This window comes from Glycine soja, chromosome 5, assembly GCF_004193775.1.
Source record: "Glycine soja cultivar W05 chromosome 5, ASM419377v2, whole genome shotgun sequence".
Taxonomy (NCBI): Eukaryota; Viridiplantae; Streptophyta; class Magnoliopsida; order Fabales; family Fabaceae; genus Glycine; species Glycine soja.
In genome coordinates, this window is record NC_041006.1 from 3,425,426 (window position 1) to 3,443,454 (window position 18,029).

General features: G+C 34.9%; 2 protein-coding genes across 7 annotated transcripts; both read right to left on the reverse strand.

The window, feature by feature from the left end:
* Positions 1-2,552: 2,552 nt before the first annotated feature.
* Positions 2,553-5,514, reverse strand: LOC114411442. Its single transcript, XM_028375128.1, has 5 exons — positions 5,296-5,514; positions 4,709-4,763; positions 4,107-4,472; positions 3,182-3,537; positions 2,553-2,971 (listed from the first exon to the last, which is right to left on the reverse strand). Exons 1-5 carry the CDS (start codon positions 5,452-5,454, stop codon positions 2,741-2,743), a joined length of 1,167 nt encoding a protein of 388 aa, XP_028230929.1. The 5' UTR covers positions 5,455-5,514; the 3' UTR covers positions 2,553-2,740.
* Positions 5,515-8,668: 3,154 nt separating this feature from the next.
* On the reverse strand, positions 8,669-18,004 carry LOC114411976 (protein MODIFIER OF SNC1 1-like). Of its 6 annotated transcripts, none has more exons than XR_003666562.1 (11): positions 17,728-18,004; positions 16,140-16,214; positions 15,460-15,543; positions 15,328-15,372; positions 14,853-15,228; positions 14,294-14,396; positions 13,554-13,625; positions 12,126-13,434; positions 11,778-12,042; positions 9,099-11,697; positions 8,669-8,836 (listed from the first exon to the last, which is right to left on the reverse strand). XR_003666562.1 is itself a non-coding variant. In XM_028375729.1 (10 exons), exons 2-10 carry the CDS (start codon positions 16,169-16,171, stop codon positions 9,259-9,261), a joined length of 4,725 nt encoding a protein of 1,574 aa, XP_028231530.1. In that variant the 5' UTR covers positions 16,172-16,214; positions 17,728-18,004; the 3' UTR covers positions 8,669-9,258. The 6 variants fall into 6 exon arrangements, 2 of the variants coding, with proteins under 2 accessions (XP_028231530.1, XP_028231531.1); XR_003666560.1 differs by having other exon boundaries at positions 8,669-9,010; XR_003666561.1 differs by having other exon boundaries at positions 8,669-9,013.
* Positions 18,005-18,029: the final 25 nt, after the last annotated feature.

An 18,029-nucleotide genomic window follows, 5' to 3' on the forward strand; every position in this document is an offset into this window, starting at 1 on the left:
AAGGGCATCAATTTATTATAATATTCAAATAAATATATAAAAGAAACAATTATTTTGTACAAAGCACAAATTAAAAGACTACTGATAAGCATGATTTATTTATATTAATCAAATAATGTAAATTTTAAATTTTATTAAAAATTATCCTAGTATAATAAAAAATATTATATATTTATTATGATTTACAAAATATTATATATATTTGTTTGCTAATTTAAAAATATTACTAATATATTAATTTCAATACTTTTGAACTATAAAATGTATTTAAGTATATTTTATATTTATCATGAGTTAAAATAAATTAAAAATTTAGTTTCATAAATATTTTAGAAAATAATAAATTCAATTGCAGACCTCAAAATTGTTATATAGTGACCGAAAATGTATTTGGTCGCTATCATAAAAAAAATAGGCAAAATTGTAAAATTGGTCTCCCACTTTATCTCCAATTATGAATTTAGTCCTCCTATAATTTAATTCACAAATTTAGTCCCCCAATTTTATAAATTCCTGCAAAATTGGTCCTAGAAGCCCGATTTGAACGTTGACCGTTAACCTCAGACATTGACTGTCACGTGTCAATGTCTAAGTGGTTCCCTGTAAAGACTTCATTTTTTGTAGGTAAAGTTTCACTTTTGGTCCCCCAATTTTACTCCAATTTCGATTTTGGTTCCCCTATAGTTTAATTCACACATTTAGTCCCCCAGTTTTATAAATCCCTTTATAAATTGTTCCTGTAAAATTGGTCTTTTGAATGGTTTAGCCATTGGTGCTAGAGACATGGTAGGTCTTGATAAATCTCACACTTCTTTTTCATCGCAAGTTTTTCACTCACTTGTAACCCAGAGAAAAATAACTCTTTGTCTCTCTCTCACTTCCGGGATTGTTCAACTTGGAAAAGTAGCACATGAATTTCAACCTGGGTCTGAAATTTTCAGATCTCTTACTTTAACAGGTTTTGTAATAACCTTTTTTTTTCTTTTTTTTGCTTTCTCATGCGGTATTATGTGTATACGACTGCTTAAGTGACTTATGTATGACAATGATATTTTTGTTTGAAATTTGAAATACAACTTCTCCAGTAATGAAATTTGGTTGAATTTATAAAGGGATTTATAAAACTGGGAGACCAAATGTGCGAATTAAATTATAAGGGAACCAAAATCAAAATTAGAGTAAAACTGGAGGACCAAAAGTACAATTTTACCTACAAAAAATGAAACCTTTACAGGGAACCACTCAGACGTTGACACATGGCATTAACACGTGGCATTGACATGTGACAATCACACGTGGCAGTCAACGTCTGAGGTTAACGGTCAACGTCCAACTCGGGCTTCTAGGACCAATTTTGTAAGGGTTTATAAAACTGGGGGACCAAATTTTTGAATTAAATTATAAGGGGACCAAATCCGAAATTGGAGATAAACTAGGGGACCAAAAGTGCAATTTTGTCTAAAAAATAGAATTCAAAATTTGTTGGTCGCTATCTCCAAGTACAGTTTGGTCACTAGTTCAATTTCTAATTTAATTTTGATTAATAGATATTTCGCAACGGAAATAGTCACCGAAATTTTTTACAACACTTCATTTCGATCGCTAAATCAATCGCTGATGCAAGTTAGTCACGAGAAATAATATCAGTCGCAACTTCGATGGAGCATTGCGGTCCCTAATACGGTCGCTAAATGCCAATTTTCTAGTAATGTTTAATAATAGGGTTAATTAAATTTTTAGTTATTAAATTATTTAAAATTTTGACTTTTAATCCCTAAACAAAAATTTTGACTAAAAAAAAGAAAAAAAAATCTCAAGGGAGCATCGTTATACATATTGTGACTCATAGGAACTATGTTAAAAGTAAGGGATTATTTTTTTTAAAAATGACACATAAGGAATAATTAAAAAAATCTATAAGAACCAAATCAAAATCATGGGACTCATAGGAACAATATTCATATTTTAATCCCAACACATTTATTACCTGAAGTATCATAAAGAAAACATCATAATAACATATTTGGAAAATACGTATTACTTTCTTTAAAAAAAAACAATTTTTTTAACTCTTTTAAAACGACAATATTGGTAGTAGGTTGTATAAAGTTAAATTTATTACCAAGTCATAAAAATTTAAATTTCAACATCTACATATGAAAAGTCATCGCTTTTTTACTTTTTACATGGGTAATTGTTTGTTAGTTAGATGAAATTCGATTGTATTCTGCATCCATTTAACGTACCAATTCATTTATTTGAACGACCTAAAAAGTTATTCTATTGAATAGCCTTTTTGCTTGAGTTTTCAACCCATTCCCTTCAAATTATCATTCCACTATTGTGTTTAACTAAGCATTTGATTCTTTTCTAGATGCGGGTAAGATTACAATTAATCAGATTTACACGTGGTTATCACTCTTGTTCTCGTGAATTCGTGCAGATTTCAATATTCTACTTAAACGTTAAACGAATGTGGGTACAACTTGCAAGCATACACAGAGGCAAGATGTAACTACGACAAAGAAATAGAACTGCAAATAATATCCCTTCAATTGCTTTTTCTGTATTTAAAATCCTCATTCACAAAATCTAGTAACCACAATCAGTATTAGATTAGTTAGAGGATCAGTGCCAAAAAAAGAAAAGTAACCCAAGTACATATAGAAATATTCGGCCCCAAGATAACTTGGGTGTGTTTTGAACAGTGAGATGATATTATGAACAAACCTTACATCATCTAGGCATCTGCATCACTCTTGGTTGAAGAAGCAGAACGTATGAATTTCACGAGGAAGCTTGAGAAAGACCAAATCCAAATCACAAGAAGGATCTGAAGAACGGTTGTGAGTCCTAACCAAGTACTGGGGGTTAAAGGCAGTTTGCTATAGACCTTCTCAGCTTCCGCGAGGTCATATAACAGAAATGTTAGCGAAAGTGTTGCTTTATGTATTTGGTGCAATCTATATACCTGCGCATTTAACAATTTATTAGTTTGTCAATCTGAATCATCAATTGAGAATAAAATATAAGAATTATTTAAATTTTCAGTTGATTAAGAGCCAGTGCAAGAGACAACTAAGGTAATTTTTTTTTTTTTTTTTTAACAAACTGAAAGAATCCAACAATCAAAATGTTTAGTGACAATTGTTAATAAAGAGGGTATCAGGATTGGTCTTACATGAAAGATAAAAGGAATAGCAGGCCATGATGGTGACTTCCAATACAGTGCAAGCATCTCAAATGCGGATTGGACAAATACACCAACCATGTATGGAGCAAGAGTTACAGGAATTACATGGCCATTCCATGGCCAGGTCAAACCCAATGTGACCATTGGAATTGTGATACCAAGCTGTCTAATCATCATGGAAGCAATAGAATAGAAGTATTCCTTTCCCAATTGTAGGCTCAGAGTATCACTTTTGTTTGCAGAAGGATCCAGTTGTTTGGGTCTCATTAAATGGTCTAGTAGAAGAAGAAAAACAGCAACTCCACAATAGAAAATTGCTTCTTGTGAGAATGATAGGAGGAGAGCTGGAGAATGGAGATAAAAAATGAATGGAAGTTCAGAGTTGGGCATTAAGTAAAAGAAGGAATAAAGAAAAGATAATAAAACAACATTTAAAGCAAGCAATGGGACATTCCAGTGTTTGGGGATATTCAGCTCAAAGCTGCCATCACTGTAGCAAGGATAGATCTAACCAATTTACTTGTGGAACAACTCATGCAAGCTCAATTGAAGTTCATTTATGTTTGTTTAAGTCTTACATGTACAAGTTTTAACGGTTTCTTTGACTGACAAAGTTTAAACAGTTTAAACCTACTAATAATCTAGAAAATTCAAACAGTATATATATATATAACTACTAGTTCACTTATGTTTGCAACTTGATTATGCAATTGTTTGTTATTCATTCTTGCCAACTGTTTTGTAATTAAATCATGAAACAAATGAACCTTTTTCCATTCATCAAGGACATGTTGCTTTGAACGGGCTTATCAATGCAAGAAATACACTACACCTTACAAATGCTAAATCATGTATATTGCAGGCTAACCAACATATCACAAAATCGAATATCTTAAAAAGAGAAGTTACTCACCTTTTGATACCGTGCTTCCAAAAATGTTACTGATCATTTTAGGCAAACAGATTAGAGGAAAACAAAAAGAAGCAACAAGGACAACAGGGCCAATAAACCATGATAAGGTGTTCCGAATCCATTCTGAATCTGATGAAATGACTTCATTATCTCTGCTAAATGGACGGTTACAGAATGAGACTGCTGGCTTTCCATCATTTCCAGATATATGAAAACTTGAGTTTCCAATCTGAAAGGTGTCTTTAGTAGCTCTTTGGAGACCACTGATATGTGAATGATCCTCAGAGCCAACAACAAGCGCAGTCTGGGGTGTCTGAAGCCTTGATCTTAACTTTGGTACTCCAAATATATGCCCATATGATTTGTCTAACCATAATATAAATGCACAAACAGAAAAAAGTTAACAGAGGTCAGCTCCAGAAAGTGCATACCAATTTTCCATAGCCTATAATAACATAGATTTATTTAAGAAAGCCAATAGGGACCAATCATATCAAAGTGCTACTTCTTTAAACAATGAAGATTCATGAACAGGTAAGTTCAGAAAAATACGGAAAAATGGAGAAAAATTCAGAGTTAGCCCCAACAAACAAGCAAGCTACCTTTACTTGTCAGGTGAGCAGCATTTTGCTGGTTGACAAACTGCGATAACCTCAACTGAATATCGAAGGAAAAAAATTATGTAAGTGGAAGAATGAAGATACAGTAGTAGTTAAGCAATTTGTAGTGACAGCATAATGAAATAGAACTTATTCCCAAAGAAACAAAGAAAATAATTCTAGAGACACTTAACAGTAGAATTGAAACTAGCAATGGGAAGTCGGAACGGACGGTTTACATTTCACAGATTGATTTTACTCTCACCAACTTTGGGCAAAATAACGCTAATATAGATTTTCTTGAATCGCATCATACGATCTTTACATGTGAAACTGAATTTAACAATGCAAGTTAAAGATTGCATAAAAACTTTAAATCTACAAAGAAAAAGTTAACAGAACCGTGGATCTTGAGAAATTGACAATTAGATGAATTCTGAAAAAGTTTCCGTTGGCCTTCCTAAAGAGAGTAAAGAAACCGAAATTACCAAGAAAACAGTATTAGCAAGAAAAGCTTCATCGTAACGCAAAGTAAGCACAACACTCAATTTTGAGATGAAAGATAGAGATAGAGAGAGCGAGGTGCGTACCTTGGGATTTGTGTTGAGTTGGAAGTAACCGAAAGGAGAGGAAGAGGAGCAATCGATTATGGCAGCCATTGGTGATCGCAAACAAGAAAATGGTGAGTGAGAGAGGCTTTCTTTCAATTTGATTTGTATCGAGTTCGTTACTTTTTCTGGACACCTCATTTATATATGTATAATGTATGTCGTTCGCGCCATCGCGGTGCTTCTAGTTTTGCAAATCGTTACTTCCCCTGCAAGCTATCCACATTCAGCATTCCAATGTAAGAAGAAATATATATATATATATATATATATATATATATATATATATATATATATATATATATATATATATATATATATATATATATATATATATATCGTTTTCCCCTGAATATATAAGTAAATTTTAATTTGAATTAATTTAATCTTATTTAATGAAATTATTCTTAAAATATATGTTATTTTCAACGAGACTTTGATTCTGCTGTAATACATGTTTAACTTGGATGGAAAAAATATGTTTGAAAATTAGAAATGAATATTTTATTAAACTTATGTTCGATAAGACTGAAATAAGTAAGAATGAAAGTGAAAATGAATAAAAAGATATATCACCTAAAAGATAAGATTGTTCAATATAATTTTGTATTCCATTTCATTAAAAATTATATATTTTATTACTTAGAAGTAATTTCTCTAATTCTCTCCAAAAAAAATCTCTACTTAAATACATACAATTACAAAATATTACATGCAAGTGTTTAATTTCTTGGAAGAAATTGAAATTTTGTTAGCTTTAATGTTTAGATAAATTGAAATTTGATAATTGAAGGAATTTTGAAGAGAGAAAAAACTCAATGAAGGACATCTTTGGTTAATTGTTCAAAAAGTACTTTTGAGTTAATGTAATTTTGAAAAGTAAATTTCATTTCATGACAATATTACCCTCAAAAGTAAGTTTGTAAATTAAAATTTTGTTTGAAAATTCAATTTTGTATAAACAAAAGAGTTACTTTTGCAAAGTTTAAGTTTAACTTAAATTAAGTTTGTAAATTTTAATCCAAACATAGAAAAAGTTTTTAATAGAGGAATCAAAAACTTGTTTTCCCACCTTACATTAAAGTTCTCTAAAATTAAATTGGGCCTCCATCACTCATGAACCCTTGATTATCGCCTCTCAAAACAATTCCTGTGGTTGGCCCTGATTATATATAAGTCCTTAATTCTCTCCTTCTAATGTTGTGTTTGTGAACCGGTTTCAAATAATTGGCACACATTCCAACGTTCTGCTTTGTGAGAAGTAACCTTTTATTACTTTTAAATAAACCTACCTACGTTCGAGGAGTTATGAATGGGAAACAAACACATTATAAGTCATTATATGAAGTTAGTTTTGAATATTTAGAAGCCAATTCTCATTTTAATAAATAGTTGTAAACTTTTTATAATAATAATAAAAAGTTGTGAAGATGTATCAAATGTTATATTGCTTAGTCTTATTTATCTTTCTTAATAAAATTGAATACAATAAAACTTTTTTGTCTCAAATATATCATCTTGTAGTTTTTAATTTTAAAAAATAATTATTTCATAATTTAAAAAAAATGAAAGAGTATGATGATGGAACCTATTTCTTTCAAAACATCAAGGACTATTCAGATAAAAAAAAAAAAACAAACTAAGGACTAATTTATTTATTTTTACCATAGGGACTAAATTTAAATTAGACAACACATACATAGGAATCAATGCATGTTTAAAAAAATAGATTAAAATATATTTTTTATTCCTGTTAGTCCCTGGAAATTTTTAGTTTTTTGTCTTTATAAAAGTATAATATATTACTTATTGTTTGAAACTAAATTTGAATGAATTCTAACCTACATGACATGTGAAACTGAAGAAAGTGAAAGATTGCATAAAAATTGAAAATCCACAGAATGCGGTTGTGATAAAAAGTTGAAAGAACCGGGGATTTTGAGAAATTGACAGTTAGATGAATTCTGAAAATGTTTCAATTAAAAGAGACTAAAACTCGGGTGAAAGAAAACAATGTCATCAAGGAAAGCTTGATCGTCAAGTCAAGTAGCACGCACAACCCACAACACACAAGTCAAAGAGACCGATACTAGTCTTCTTCTTTAGTCTTAAATATTTTTATTTCTAATAAATATTTAATTTTTATGTTTGTTCTCTAATAAATTTTTATTTTACGTTAAGTCTCTAATAAAATGAAACTTTTATTTTTGATCTTTGATATTTTGTATTGGTTCATGGTAGATTAATAAATTTTGTGTTTATTTTCTAATAAATTGATGATTTTTTTTATGAACTAAATTAGTGAATTTTATTTTACTCTTGACTACTAACAAATGAAAAAAAAAATTAAGTAAACACAAAATTTGCCAAGTGTGAAGAATCAAAAACAAATTTATTGTTTATTAGGAATTTAACGCAAAAATTTATTAAAGAACAAAGCATAAAAATTGAATATTTATTAGAAATAAATTTATTTAAGCTTTTTATTTATTTAATTTAGCTATAAAAGAAAAAACGAGAGAGCGAGCTGCGTACCTTGGGATCTGTGGAGTTGAAAGTAACGGAAAGGAGAGAAGAGGAGCAACTGATTATGGCGGTCGTTGATAACTGGAAGAGTTAAGAAAATGGTGAGTGAGTGGTGAGTGTCCGAGAGAGAGACCTTTTGGTTTGCTATTAGAATTTAGACTATGATTTGCTTTCTGGTTTTGTACTTTAGTTTTCGGCTATCTGATTTATTTGAGTGATGATTAACGAGGATAAATAAATTTTTTATTTTTTTATCCATACAAATAAAAAATAGTATCCAAAAGATTATAATAACTCACATCATACATCTTATTCAATCAATTAGACTCTTATCAAATTAATACTCCTTATACTTTAAAAATAATTTTCTTTCTTCACCAAACACGAAAAAAAAATTAATGTCAAGTGGTTTGTAAGTACAGTTTTCAATTTTCTTTTTGAAACGATTTAAATTTGATCACGCCCATCTCACGTACCATTTTCAAGTCTCACCCATGATGCAGGCTTCATAGTCTATTTTAATTTAGTGGTCTTCGTTTTCTAACTCAAGTTGCAAATCTTGAAAAATAATGCCTCGGAGAAACCCCAGACTCTTCCAATTTAAGCTTTACAACATTTTTTATCTTTTTAAATTTTTTACTTCATTGTAATTATTAAATATCATTTATTAAAAGAGCACAAATAACTCAATTTGAGTTCAAATTATTAAACCGAGGTAGGCTATTGACATCCAAAAATCACTTCTATTCATCGTCTGTCCAGTTTTAACAAATATCAAACGCACGCCAGGAGAGGAAAACAACACAAAATAACAGTGTTTGGACTTTGGTAGCTCATGTCTCTGCTGAATTTCTGACTAGTCATTATCTGAATTCAAATAATTTTGTACTCATACTGCGCAAACGCTTGAGCACATTTCATATATTTTCCACCAAAAAATACGAGGAAAAGTGCACCGTGGAACACACATGTTCTCTATTTGGTATCCTTGTTATCCCTAGCAATAGACACGTTGAAACATGTCAAGTATTCCATACTTTCATTAAGAAACAAAATGCCATCAAATTACTAATTTCCAATCAGATACACTAGAAAAATAACAATCAACCGCAGGGAACTCTCCCCCCCCCCCCCCACAAAAACGGGGACACCATCTTCATCGTTCCCTGCCCTGCTGAATACATACTGAACATCAGAAGATAATTAATGCGCCTGCATTTACAAAAGTCAAACGAATCTGGAACCTAGACTGCATATACCTGAAAACACGGCTGAATATAGGAGCACAGTTGATGGATGGATGGAATTCTGATGGAAGACACAAAAGACCGCCTTAAGAAAGTCTCTCTACTACTGATTAACTTGGCATCTAATCAAAAGCTTCAAAACCACCCGGCGTCCATAAGAGTTCCCCACACCTCAGCGTGAGTGAGTTTGACCTCTCTCCCTAAATCTTCCCCCACCATGATTACCATTTTTAGGTCGCTCAAAGTTGTCTGATTTGCCATCATCATATGAGCCAACAGGGTGATACTCATAATGCAAGTTTGGGCCCTGCCTTTCCCGGTTTGTAGGTTGATTATAATGTCTGTTATCTTGGGTTGGTGGCTTTGAATCTCCATGTAATTCATGTCCTCTTCGAAACCGATTATGGTTTACGTTTTTGCCAGACCCAGAAGATGGGCGTTGATCATGCAAAAGATCTGCACTTGTTGGAGCCTGCTCAACTGAGGTAACAGATACCTCATTTGGGGAGTGGTGATGCCTCTTTGATGGAGCACTTTTTCTCTCTCTTTTACCCTCTTGATTCCCAAAATGGGGAACCTCTCCGGCTTTGCTCTTTTCAGAGACTGATTGATCATGGAAAGGTTGGGAGACGTGAGCATTGGAACTCTTGCCACGGTTCACTGGAAGAGATTCCCCATCATGAGTGGGATCCTTTTTGTTAGCTCCAACAACTACTGAGCTAACATTTTGATCACTTGATATGTTTCCTCTGTGATTATTAGATGCTTGAGATTTAGGTTGCCATTGAGACATCAAACGTTCCCCGACAGCTCGATTTTCTTTAGAAGCCACCACACCAACATCAGGTTGACCGTGCTCAGAGGATGAAATACGTGTTTCAACTTTCTCTGCCTCCCCAGAATTTTTTTTGTCATCAACATCACGGTTCCCCCCAGCACCCCTGTGTCCTCTGAAAGGGGCCCGCCTCCCTCTACTTGTTGCTGAATGATCTTTAATAACAGGAACTGAGGCCAAAGCAGCTGTATCATTCCTGTTAGAATTGTTTGAACCATCAATATCACCAGAGTCATTAAAATGCTTTGTTTGCCCTTTCACAAAGCTTACTTCAGACTTCTGATCATGATGATGCTCTGTTTGTCTCTGAACATTTGGTTCAGAGTTTGAATCATGGTCCAGTACATCATGCACATTAGTTGATTCTGTTATATTTCGTTGCCGCCATGATCCATGCGCTTTTCCCTGCTTAGTATGCCTTCCATCTCTGTTTTTAGACTCCATTCCAGAACCCACTTTTCCAACAACTAAATTGGTCTGCTGAATGACCTGGGGGCCCTGTGATGCAGAATCAAGTCTCCCAATGCTATCATCAGTAGGAGCCTGACTGCTTGATGAAGCTACCTGTTGTATGTTTCCTTGCTGAGCCATTTCTTTTGCAACAGGTTTTGGAATATACCTCTCCATTTCTGCCCTCTTATTTTTTAAATTATGCACCTGCTGCTCACTCTTTACAGGATCAACTGCCTCAACTTTACTTTTCTCACTCAATTCATCCATGATCTCACTCTTGCTCTGTGGTTTAACAGGTGCCCACATCACAGCATCAGTCCCATGTGATTTCTCTGCTGGTCTATTGGCCTGCGTATTTCTTGGCATCCTACGAGAATGCTGTGATTTCCACTGGCTATTCATTTTACCATGGGATTCCTCATTTGCTAAATATTTGTGTTGCTCTGAAAACTGATTTGGATCTTTAGACAAGGGTGCTGGCTGAAGTGAGCCCTGATCTAACTCAAAGTCAGAAGCCTTAGACTTATCACTTTCAACTGAACTTTTGGAAAGATTGGATTCTTTTGGTATTGCCGATGGTAGTGCAGCCTGAGATGAACTTTCTTCATGTTTCTGTTTGTTTTTGCCATTCCTGATATTCTTCTTTTTCAGATTTACTGAAGACTCAACCAAAGCAGCTGAATTCATGGGTAAGTCAGAGCCACAGGCTGAACCAACGTCGTTTGTAACACCACCAGAAGATAGAGAAACATCAACCCTTGTCTCATTCTCAACTTTCAAGGCAGTTGAGGTGGTAGAAACAACCTTTTCACTTGATGTTTTCTCCAAAGGAAGATTTTGCTTTTGTTTATAGTTCATTCGCTTCTGCTTCGAGGTGACATAGTTATGCACATTAGTAGCACCAGCATTATTAATATCCTGGTGCAGGGCTACTGCTTGATGATTCAGAACAGGCTCTTTGCCAGAATTCTTAAGTGTCTCCACAATTGGCTCACCAAACAAGACTGGTGATTTTTCCACTTTACTAATGCTGGGGTCATTTATCTGACAGATAGTATTGGCATTACAATTTACGGCTGAACTGACAGGTGCAAATTTGCCTGCTGCAGTTGTAGATTCAGAAGGTTGTAATTCCTCTTGCTTATTCTGGATGGCAGAATTTGTAGCATACTCTTTCTCTGTTGATCCATCTCCTGCTTGAGAACGCCTGTTTAACTCATCCAACTTTGCAAGAGCTTTAGCCTTTTGCTTTCTTATCCTTTCCTCCTCCTCTTCCTGCAGTTGCTTAGTCCGTTGCTTGGCTAACTCTTTCATTTTGGCACGCTGATGAGTATCAAAGTGTATTACGTAAGTATTAAATGCAGATAGTTGAGTAGTAAGCATAGAAAAGGTGTACACATTACCTGTGCATGGCTGTCAGCAGGATCAGACCTGGTCTGAACAGATTCTCCAATGTGCCTGGCTTTATTAAAGGATCCAGACCTATCGTAGGTCTGAACAGGTATTTGATGATCACCCACAAGAACATTAGATGCTTCCAACTGTGCACCAGATGAGGCTGAAGAATCTTCAACCACAGATTTCTTTCGCCAACCATCAGCATCTTGATTGTTTGATCTTCCTTTGTTACGATGGATGCCTCTACCGTGCATTCCATGAGCAGCTTGCCTGTGAATAAGTACTTCAATATTTTTCAACAAGATTAATGAACCATATTTACAGCAGTAGACACCTAGAAGTTATGGTCAAACCTGGATGTGGCTGTTCCACTGAAAGATAAGGATTCAGAATTCTTTTCTGCACCAGCAGCGCCCATTTCATGATGGGCAGGATTTATGATTTCTGTGGCATGGGTTCTTGCTGGAAACACAACATCTGCACCAACTGCATTTTCCACATGGTTTATAGGAGCATTACTGGCATGAATTTTATTCCTTTGCTCCTCTCTAATTCTAGCAGATGAATTATCCCTGGCTTTTGCATTTAAACCCTCTATCTTTTGAATCAGGGTGGCATCTTTTGGAGCAGATGGTTTTAAGGGGATTTCTAGCATATCAGAGGCAACACCATCCAATTTCCTTGCAGAAATATCATCAGATTTTTTTATGTTTCCTGAACTTTCGGGAAATTTTGCCTTCATGACAGAAGAACTAGATATTTGATTTTCTGAAGACCGAGAAGAAACTTCACCACGAGTACTTGTCCTGAAATCCCTTTCCTCATTCTTTCTGTAATTTGATCTCTGCTCATTCTCCCAAACAGTCATTCTTGGTTGACCCCTGCCATCAACATGTGTTGCATTGGTTGTCTCTGAATTCTCCCAATTTGTTGGTTCATTTTTCCCATCTGATTCATGATGCTTAAGAAGAACTCTGTAAGGTCCAGCAGTATCAGGAGGATGACCAGATTCCACTTGCTCTGAGGTCAATTGCTCCCCAGCATTACCATACCCACCAGATCTACCTTGTGAATTGTCAGGTTCAGGGGCATTTTGATTCAAGTACCTATTATAGACAGGGGGTCCAGGAGCCATTCCCATGAAAGGAACATCTCGTTCATTTGAATTGCAATAGCCCATCGGAGGACTGTAATAGCCCTCATAGGCCATTGGACAAGGGAAAAAGCCAGGTCTCATAGGAATGCCTGGACGAATAAAGGCATCGGGCATATGAGGTCTGTAGACATCTCCATTCTTATGGTGCCCTCTTGGTCCAGCTCCAGGAGGGGGACCTGGGGGTGGGTTCGCAAGACCAGTAGGAGGCATATGTGGACGGTAATATGGAAATGGTTCAATTGGAAAGCCACTAGGAGGAACAGGATTTCCAAATGGAGGACCACTAGGAGGACCCCTGAACCAAACACAGCCTTGAGGGTTATTTACGGGAGGACCATGCCAAGCATCATATGGTTGAGGAGGAATACCGGCATTTGGATAAGGCTGGGAATTTCCCTGCCATTTCTCTATGCCTGACCTCACACCTTCCTCGTTATAAGCCAGATTATCTCTCCTCCAAGAATTTACAGTTCCACCCTTAATATTTGCATTTACAGGAACATCATCTGAAATACCAGCAGCACAAAAGATCATCACAGAAGGAAGCAAAACCTATTAAGCAGAAAAGGGCAGAATAAAAATTGAACCAAAACATTAGTGTAAAAGCAAGAGCATGCACACATACCAGTAACAGGGGTCTCATTTATATCTTTCCTGAGTTCATAAGACGAGTCAAGGTGAGCTTGAGAACTGTGGTCTGCCAACGGTTGATAAAAACAAAATTTATTAAAAATTTGAAAAAACCCAGTAGTATACCTTAAGATACTAATGACATTTCTATATTGTATGTTTTAAGGTAACAACACCATATTGCAGTATAACCATTCAAAAACTAACAATAAAATTAATAACAACCATATTTGTCCCACTTTAAAGCCAATGTGGCCATATGACTGTACAAGATGAATCTCATACTTCACTTTTACACAAAACATTCATTTCAACACATAGTGGAAGCTGAAAACTAAAAGTATGTATTCATAAAATATAAGTGAATCCTCTTCCAACCATTCCTAATATCATACATATAGCACTGTTTAGGGAACGTGTAAAGGAATTTTAATTATAAAACCCAAGAATGAAATGTGCTGTCAATAAACCACATATATGTTAAAACCTTTAATCTTCTTGGCATATTAATATAAAGAGGCTCAAAGTGTTTGAAGGGAATAATTGGTATCGTTACAACATAAACAAGAAATCCTAGAACTTCAGTTAAAGCCATTATATTGACAGTAACCACTACTAAACAATAAATGTGTTTAAACAACTATGACCATAAAATGCACACCTATTGTTCATAAAAAACAGATATTCTATTTAAAAAAGAATTCATCATAATAGTTATACAGAGTATGATGATACCTTGCAACTCAGAATTCAGAACTGACTTATCTTTATCAGAACCAAGGGTTGGAAAGTCTCCAGAGCTTAGAGAAAATTCTTCATTCTTGGGTTGTGGAACTCCCTGCATTTTTTTACCAAACTATTATAAGCTGCAGGGCAAGCAATGCATGCAAAATAAAGGCAGCCATAGACAGGTGGACCTAAGAATACAAGGACAAGACATCTATTTTGATAGTATCCCAGAAAACAATGTATATACAATACGTTAGGAATATCTATACCCAGGTCTTAATCAGTAAATCATAGTCATACAAGATAATAGGTACATAAATACCAAATCATACCTACAAATATATGCATTATCACAAAAATTATACTCCACAACAACGTGTGCACCTTCCCCAAACCAACAAAAAGTAGACAAGAAATGGGTTTTGTTTTTCAAGTGCAAAATTCCAGTGACAATAATTGTAAAGGCAAACATCTTAAACACTAGACTAAATCAGCCCATGATCATAGAAACAATACATTTAAAAAATTCTTAAAAACTACATTCAAGTTTCAAGCAGAAGCCTACCAGTTTTTCTGTAGTCCTAGCAGCATTCCAAGCACCTGAATTTTCAGTTGAGGGTTCAGCAAATCGAGACAGCTGTGAGCTACCAGGTCTTGTTTCTGCACTGCGAGGACGCAATGATGTCAGTGAAGACTGATTTGTTGATAGTACCCCAGACGCTGATGAAGGCCGAGAATTTGAGCCCCATGAATTAGCAGTAGGCTCAAGAACCCTATCACTACCAGCAGTAGAAGGCCGTGTGCCACTTCCACCGGATGATGGACGGGCACTGAGGTGACTTGGCGAACTAGTACCACCATCAGTATTTGGGGACAGAGAAGAAGACCCCCATGCATTAGATGTAGAAGATGAAGATCTACTACCCCAGCTGAGTGTACCCCTAATAAAAAAAAGATCACAGGCATCAATAATCTAAGACTAGAAAAACAAATAAAGCAGAAAAATTCATATTATTCAGATCTATAGAATATATACTCACTTGGGAACAATCTCCACATTTGGGTTCAGACCATGATTTTCTAACCTTAAGAAAAATAAGAGGGAAAATTTTCAGATGGTAAACCAATCAGTTAACTGAAAAGAGAAGAGTGTTCAGCCAGAACTTAAATACCTCTGACTGGGTAAGTTGATAGGTTTTGGAACTGCAACTTTCCCTAAAACAGTCATACCACCTCTTCTGGAAGAAGAGGCCCATCTGCAACAGCATAAGCAGATTATCAATTTCAATTTCCTTTTAATCACTTAATAAGTTAATATTTATAACTCATGCACACATTGGGGGGAACTATGGTAATTGATAACAAACTGAGTTATGGCCTAAGTCAGATAATGAGGCAAGATGGGACTTAGAACAACTATTGGATTTGGGCACAACACCTGAAGAAACATATTATTCAAATTCTAAATACTTCATTACAAGAGACAGCAATAGACTGATAGGTAAAAAGGAAGGGGAATTTGCTATGCTGAGTTGGCAAATCAGGTTAGAAGATTAGCAGAATATAGAGAGGAGGAGTGAGCATGTGAGGTCAGCTTTTTTTTTTTTCTCAATTCTTTTTAGAATAACACTCATACACTGGTTTCTGTTCTAGTGTTCTGTCAACTTAACATTGAATCCAAATAGATATATCTTCTAAAAAACAACATGTCACTATATGATTTGCTTTCAAAACTCCAAAGCACAAAATTGGTTTTGGGTACAATGAGACCACAGGACCTGCACACTGCCCAAAATCCTCACCCTTAGTTCATTTTTAGTGGCTTCAAAAGCATACTCAAATTAATACATACCTTCGCTCCCCACTCAACATGCTTGAAGTCATAGCCTAGTTGCCGCCACACGGTCATTCAATCCAATTGAAAGGCCTGATGAGAGAGACAGAGAAACAATTGATAAGACATATTGCAAGGAATTCATACAGGTAAGAATTTAAGATGTATTATAATGCCAACATTAAACCTGTGACTGTTTAATAGAAATACTCTTTCTTAAATTTCAAGGAAGCAGTGGGAGTTATATAAAACTAGTGAGTTTAAAATGTGCAGGCTGGCAGCAGCAAATTCTCAACATCCTATCCCATTGTCGACAGATTATAGTTCTAACTTTAGGATGCCATTCATCCAAAACATCATTCTCAATACATGCATTTCACACAGATACCAAGTTAGGCCCACAAAATATTCAAATGTTAAATTTCAATGGCAGCAAAATCCATTGCTGTCTTCACTATTTTCTTCATTTATTACCAAATCTCACCAGTCCCCAATTGGAGCTGAGCCTATATATAAAAAATGGTAAACATGACACACAGTTCATCTGCTCATGGTTCTCAGCAAGATTATAAACTGACATGAAATAGAATTAGATTCCTCTAAATCACAGGGAACAGTTCAGAGGGTAAGTTAATTTTGTTGGTCATTGAAATAGAGGCAAAACACACGTGTGTATACAACACAAAATGAAATTCTTAAAAATCTTAACCATTGATTTTCCAATCAATGATTATACTATTTCGTTTTACCCAATCAGCCAATCCCATTAAATAATATATATCCTTGCAGTTTGGCCATCCACCTCATGTAGTAATGTTCTATTAAGGGTTTCTATTTCTAATCATATTTTCTACCAATGCATTTAATATCATGCAGCTATATTCAAAGTTCAAATGACTACAAAAAGAGCCTGAACTTCATGCAACGAATCAACTTATATACAAAACAGTATTTCCTTCTGATCATGATCACTCTGTATTTGTTTATAGCACCACTTCACAAACATAGGCACAGCCTTGGCAGTAACAACCATATTGCTATATATACCATAATAATAATACCAAGTATACCAAATAACGACATACTCCAAAAATCGTTAACAGTCAATTCCACCAGAACCAATCATTTGTCAATTCCATATTAGTGATCTTATCATCAAACCAGAGATCCAAAAGCAACACAAACTTTTCAACAGCGAGCGCTCCTCAACAATGCTATCATACGCAAGTTAAGCCCAACAATCACAGACGCACAACATCTTCAAAAATTCAGAAAACAGGCGTTCAATTGAAGTTCAACATATTCCACAAAAATTGCAATGGAAAGGCTTTTGGATCATTTTATTCCACACAAAAAATGTGAGAAATGCAAATAAACGATTATACAAAAAAAAAAAAACACTTTTGCTATAAAACATGCTCTGCACCGGTCCATTTTAATCTCCAACAACAAAAAATAAAAACATATTTATATCAAATCCCACAGCAGTTACAGTTGCAAAAATGGCAGTTCTAATTTCCCCCCTCGAAATACGTTTTTTGTTATCTTCGTTTCCTCGGAATGAATCGCCGATGAATTATAGTTGTAAGAGGAAACGAGAGTGTACCGGATACAACTGGAAAATCCGTCGCCTCGGAGAAACCCTAGAGAAGCAATTGCAGAAAGGTGAGAAGAGAGAAAGGGTAAAAAGGGAATAATAAGCGATGGAAAGTTTGGGGGACTTTGGTGTAAGGTGTGGAGTGAGGTTGAGAGAGGGAGATCTGCGGGTGTTAGAAGCGATGGGTTTCGGATCGGAGAGGAAGAGAAGGGTTCATTCGCCAGAGAGAGAAATAAAAGAGCTGAAAGACGTAACAGTTGAGTTACCTTACCATCCTTCAGAAAATTTGTTTATTCATATATGGAGTAGCC

What these genes read in the sequence shown, in the direction of transcription:
- LOC114411442 (XM_028375128.1), bottom strand. Translation starts at nt 5,454, where the DNA reads ATGAGGTGTCCAGAAAAAGTAACGAACTCGATACAAATCAAATTGAAA. An exon ending in AACTCAACACAAATCCCAAG is followed by an intron (nt 4,764 to 5,295) that starts GTACGCACCTCG and finishes TTCGATATTCAG; the next exon opens with TTGAGGTTATCGCAGTTTGT. An exon ending in TGGAAGCACGGTATCAAAAG is followed by an intron (nt 3,538 to 4,106) that starts GTGAGTAACTTC and finishes TCCATTCTCCAG; the next exon opens with CTCTCCTCCTATCATTCTCA.
- LOC114411976 (XM_028375729.1), bottom strand. Translation starts at nt 16,171, where the DNA reads ATGACTTCAAGCATGTTGAGTGGGGAGCGAAG. An exon ending in CTAGGACTACAGAAAAACTG is followed by an intron (nt 14,397 to 14,852) that starts GTAGGCTTCTGC and finishes AAAAAAATGCAG; the next exon opens with GGAGTTCCACAACCCAAGAA. An exon ending in TCTGAATTCTGAGTTGCAAG is followed by an intron (nt 13,626 to 14,293) that starts GTATCATCATAC and finishes AACCGTTGGCAG; the next exon opens with ACCACAGTTCTCAAGCTCAC.